The sequence below is a fragment of the Spinacia oleracea genome, chromosome 3 (assembly GCF_020520425.1).
Source record: "Spinacia oleracea cultivar Varoflay chromosome 3, BTI_SOV_V1, whole genome shotgun sequence".
Lineage (NCBI taxonomy): Eukaryota > Viridiplantae > Streptophyta > Magnoliopsida > Caryophyllales > Amaranthaceae > Spinacia > Spinacia oleracea.
The window spans coordinates 5,324,098-5,329,450 of record NC_079489.1 but is presented as its reverse complement, the minus strand read 5'-3'; the positions used below and the strand labels follow the sequence as shown (position 1 = coordinate 5,329,450).

At 33.3% G+C, this 5,353-nt stretch overlaps 1 protein-coding gene across 1 annotated transcript; it reads right to left on the bottom strand.

Annotated features, from left to right (window-relative positions):
- Positions 1–1,610: 1,610 nt before the first annotated feature.
- LOC130470633 (uncharacterized) lies at positions 1,611–3,349 on the bottom strand. Its single transcript, XM_056841138.1, has 2 exons — positions 3,113–3,349; positions 1,611–2,299 (listed from the first exon to the last, which is right to left on the bottom strand). The coding sequence occupies exons 1-2, from the start codon at positions 3,305–3,307 to the stop codon at positions 1,847–1,849; spliced, it is 648 nt and encodes a 215-aa protein (XP_056697116.1). The 5' UTR covers positions 3,308–3,349; the 3' UTR covers positions 1,611–1,846.
- Positions 3,350–5,353: the final 2,004 nt, after the last annotated feature.

Genomic DNA, 5,353 nt, shown 5'->3' with positions numbered 1-5,353 from the left:
AAAACAACAACCTTTGCAACGAAAACAACGTTATTTGTTGGATCAACGAGCTAGATGATGACATACTATCCTTAATCTTATCAAAGATAACCTCATGGATTAATTTAGTTCAATGCCGATCCATTTCAAAGCGCTGGGAATATCATCATCTCTCAACCAGACTTTGATATAGTATAAAACTAATCTTGGGGCTTCAACCATCAGCTTAAGCTTTTGGTTGAGTTGGTCATTTGACATGGTATCAGAGCCAACGTGATGCAGAGGTCAACGGGTTCGAATCTCATCCATCCCTCATTTCAAAGTGGAATATTTCGCGTTGGGTATGAGGAGGCCTATGTTGCATCCACACTTCAAGCCCAAAGGGCTTTCATGTGAGGGGGCGTGATAAAGTATAAAACTAATCTTGGGGCTTCAACCATCAGCTTAAGCTTTTGGTTGAGTTGGTCATTTGACATACTTCCTTCGTTGTCTCCCCTCAAAGTTGTTCCCATTCACCCTTTACCTTGAAAGCTGTTCGAAGAAAATCTCCATAATTTCCGAGCACCCTTTTTTCCAATCTCAAAATCTCCCTCTCAGATTCGATTTTATCCCTTCTTATATTCGTGAACACGATTTACGTCTCGTTGGTTCTTACTCTGACCTCTTGATTTTTAAAACTTTTTATTACTAATGCTGTTGGAAACAGGAATGATATGAGAGTGGTATGGGTTTGGAGCTTAATTCTTAGTACCATGTGTTTAATTCAATTTGGAAATTCGAACTTTTTTTGTGCATGGTCGGGTCAGGCATCGGATCGGTCCGGCGCACAACCATCTTTACAAATACGGCAAGTCAAGATACGAAAAACGCGAGCTTGGCAGATGGGCCAATACAACCATCTCTAATTGTACAAAAGTAATCGGACACCAATGTCACATATATACTGTGTATTCACATAGCAGTGGCGGAGCCACGGTGCAAGGACCCCACTTGAATTTTTTTTTTTTTTTTTATAGTTAAAATTTCAATTTTTTTTAAAAAAATAAATAATTTTAGTGAAAGTTTACAATTTTTAAATAGTGACCCCACTATCTCAAATTTCTGGATTCGCTACTGTCACATAGTTAACTTTGTAAGAAGCTTAAATACAAGATGAAAGCTATAATTATTCGAAGTTGGAGCAGCCATCGATTTATTGTCCCCATCCACGCACCCAAAACTATATTCATTAGTTAAGGCTTGAGAGGAAAGTATTACGAATTACATTGTACAGTATTATATATACAATTCTATTATATTTTAGCACTGTATCTGTTTATATGGGATTAGCTAGGATTGTGTAACTCTATATTAAAGTCGTTTTTAATTAGGGAAATTCTTCCATCGCTACCCATCAAAATAAGTTAAGGCCCGGTTCATTATCATATTTGGTTTCCTTTTTTATATTCCGTCTTTATATATAAAAATTAGAAAGAGGAATGTGAAAAACATAAAATGTTTTCAATATATAGTGTCAGTTTTCAAAATCAAAATGATTATTATGGATATGTATATGACTAATCTTGAGTTCATAGATCTATTTACATTACATGACTTTCTAATTCATAAAACCAAAAACCAAAAACTGATAATGAAAAACTTGAATGAAAAATCAGATCAAGGCTAACAAAATCACCACAAAGTTAAAATGTACTCCCTATTTAAACACCTTAGCTTGATTAATTAATATCTAATTAAACAAAAACATGTAACCAAACCCTAATAATCAACATCCCTAACTTTCACTAAACTTAAATATTGTCTAATTAAACAAAAAAAACATGTAACCATATCCTAATAATCAACATCGATCCCTAACTTAATTTCTCTAACTCAATGATTGCATGCTAATAACCTTCAACATCATATCATTTTGTTTGTTTAGCAGCTCCTTATAATCTTGAGTAATATTAATTTGGTTATCAATTATAAACATTGTGTTATTACTTCTTTCTTGTTCCCATAATTGTTGGTAATTCTTGAACTCTTCAACCACAATTAAAAGCTCCTCTTTCTCTTCCTCCAACTTCTTACACTTCTCTTTCAGTTTATCAACATCTTCTTCTTCCTCCTTCACTACATGTTTCTGCTGCTGTTGCTCTAACTTGTCAAACCTTTCTTCGAGCTTGGACAACTTCCTATGGTATTTGATCTCACTTGTGTATTCTTCAAGTTGTTCAACGAGTTTCTGTTTCTCCTCCTCACATTCCTCAAGTTGTTCAACGAGTTTCTGTTTCTCTAATAGTTGCTCTTCTTTTGGTTTTTCCGAATATTTAATTCCCTGTAAAAAAATTAATGACAATATTAATACTAGAATCAACTATAGTCCGATTCGATGGCCCGTACTGACCCGATAAAGCAGGGGTAGCTTAAAATATGCATTTTTATAGCAAAACTAGAGTCCGACCCGGAAAAGACCATTTGGCCCGCAAAACCCGCACCAAATTTATGGGTTTGGGCATTATTTTTTTGTGTGTTAAAGCACAACCCGGCCCGAATTTTGAACACCTCTAATCAATACATATTTTCATATATATTCATCACGGCTACAACAAATTTATAAATCATCCTTGTTAAAATATATATCTATGGTGAAAGAAATTTATATGTAGATATCATGTGTCTTTTTATCAATGAATTAATTTGATTATTAGTACATATTAATAAAAATTATAAAGGAAACAAAATTGTTAACCCTACTCGGAGTAATAAGTTATTGTAGCATCCACCCGAGGTTAAAACCCTCTATCCCACAATTTGTATACCAATATCTTTCTTCATATTGCTTCCGTATGAAGGGCTATAAAACACAGACCGACATCCGACAAACACATAAGTGATCCGGAAAGGGGAAAAAAAAAACATACATTCAATCCGCAAGATAGACCCCACACAAAATAATAATGCGATTATACTCATGTCACCCGTTCCGACCTTAACCAACCGATAACCCATTTTAACCGTCCTAATTAAAAAAAGTTAACCATACTCCAAATAAAGTACAATAAGAGTTAAATTAACGAAATAATAATAATAATAATAAGCGAAAGTAGCAAATTAACCCCAAAACGAACGTGATAGATCGAGTACTTACCGGAACATCGTCAAAACCAGGGAGAAAGAAGATGAGATTAGTAGTCAAGAAAGTCAAGGCAACCACAGCTAGCAAGATCTGCACAAATTCTTGACAATTGTTGAAGAAAGTTCCTAATAATAAGGCGCATAAGAACACTACACATCCCCCTCTTTCCAACGCGAAAACCCATTGTTGAATCTCAACATATCCCATTGTTGTTTTTATTAATAGAATATATAAAGTGTTTTTTAAATATATTGAAGGGAAAAAAAGCTTGAGATTGTTGTTATTGATCTTCCAATATATATATAGCGTACGTATAAGATAGAATTATGCCAAACTACCAACACTAGGAAACAATCCTATTTCCTATAAACTACTTGAACATAAATAAAGTCTACTGAGTATATTAATTAGGCCCGGCCCCGAGGGTAGGCGAGGAGTGTCACCGCCTAGGGACTAAGGCTCGAAGGGGCCCAAAAATTAGCGCATAAGCTGCTCGGAAGGGGATCAAAGGGACAAAAATGACATTTAATGTACTATGGACTAAGTATTGAGGAAGTAAAAAATTTTAAGGCTCTGTTCTGTTCGACTTATTTTGACTTATTTCAGACAAAATGAGTTCGGTTAATTCATATATAAGTTCAGATAAGTTCAGCAAAAATAAGTTTTTTTTTTCCAGATACTTTCACACACACATAAGTTTATTTCACATAAAATAATTAAGTTTAGATAAGTTCAGTTTAATTTCAGTTAAGTTCAGATAATATAAGTCCAGTCAAAATAAGTTCAATGTAACAAAGCCTAATACTTTCAATTGTAGATTAAAAACGTCATTAACCCCTATAATTCCAGATTTCAATGCATTAAAGACAATGATAGTTTCCAATAAGAAATTGAAAGATTCTATACTCTCATTCTCCAAAGAAGACTTCCCGTTTTCTCAACTTTGCACTTGGAAGGAATTCAAACCATCAACCCTTTATATTTTATTGTTGCATTAATTGAATAGTCTTGTTTACCCTTTGAAACATCTAGTATAGCAATTTCCTCCATATTTTTCTTAGGTCAATTGGTAATGAAAAATTGAACATCGGAGTACTTTTTCCTGGGTGATGATAAAGGTCGCCATCTTATGTGTTAGGATTTAATTGTTATATATAGGCGCTACGTAGATTATGTTACGTGTTAATTGCTACATTTAGTTGTCACAATCTTACGTGTTAGGATATAATTGCTACATATAGGCGTTACGTAGGTTATGTTTCATCAGAATGTTTTTACTATCAATGCAATATTTTTATTATGAAAATATGTAAATAAGTTAGTCGATATAAAGAAAGAACAAATTGGAATATTCAGATTTAATTTTCTACCTTTTTTTTGGAGCACGTATAATAGGTTATATAAGTTAAATAGTTTAGTTTCCAATTTAAATTATGACACATAAACATGCAATGTCATTATTATGACGAGTTAAGTACAGAATTGGGACCTAAGTTTTCATACAAATCACCAATCAGGACCTCACTCTTATTTATTCACCAATTGGGACCTAAGGTTAACAATTCGGCAAGTTAACCCAAGTTTAACTCACCGGAGCAAAAAACATAAAATTTATGTCTTTTACTCAATAACTTCAATAGCATATTTCCTTATTGCTTACCTATGTGTTTTCTACTGAGAGTGATGTATAGCTCAGTTGGTTAGAGCTTCTATCCCGGTTTCAGGTGATCCTGATATCGATTCTCATCCCCGCCCTTGTGGCTCATTCGCACCCAAAAAAACCTATGTGTTTTCTACTTAAATCTGTTGTTAGTATTGACTGACAATCAACTACACTTTCTTTTTTAAGCAAATTACTAACTACAATTTCAAAATGCCTTTAGGATATAATTATATAAATGAATGTTTAGTTATAGAATGCACTAATCTTTATCCTCAAAAAATAAATAAATGGGTTACTATTAATCCATTACATATTATTTCGCCTATGACCTCTAAGTTGTCAGGACCGACCCTTAGTATAATGGGTTACTATTTATCCAATGTCGTAATACTTATTACCTTTACTCCTACAATCCTGGTCTTAAAAACAATGATAATAATCTCGTTAAGTTAAATGTTGATTTTGATCTTAATTATGCGAAATTTATTGCACTGGTTGGTTGCGTTAATGGGTTAGTTTAATTTGTTTATTGGAAATTCATGGGAAATTCATTTTTCTATATAATCCTACTACTAATGAAATCCATAAGG

What these genes read in the sequence shown, in the direction of transcription:
- LOC130470633 (XM_056841138.1), bottom strand. Translation starts at nt 3,307, where the DNA reads ATGGGATATGTTGAGATTCAACAATGGGTTTTCGCGTTGGAAAGAGGG. An exon ending in CTGGTTTTGACGATGTTCCG is followed by an intron (nt 2,300 to 3,112) that starts GTAAGTACTCGA and finishes ATTTTTTTACAG; the next exon opens with GGAATTAAATATTCGGAAAA.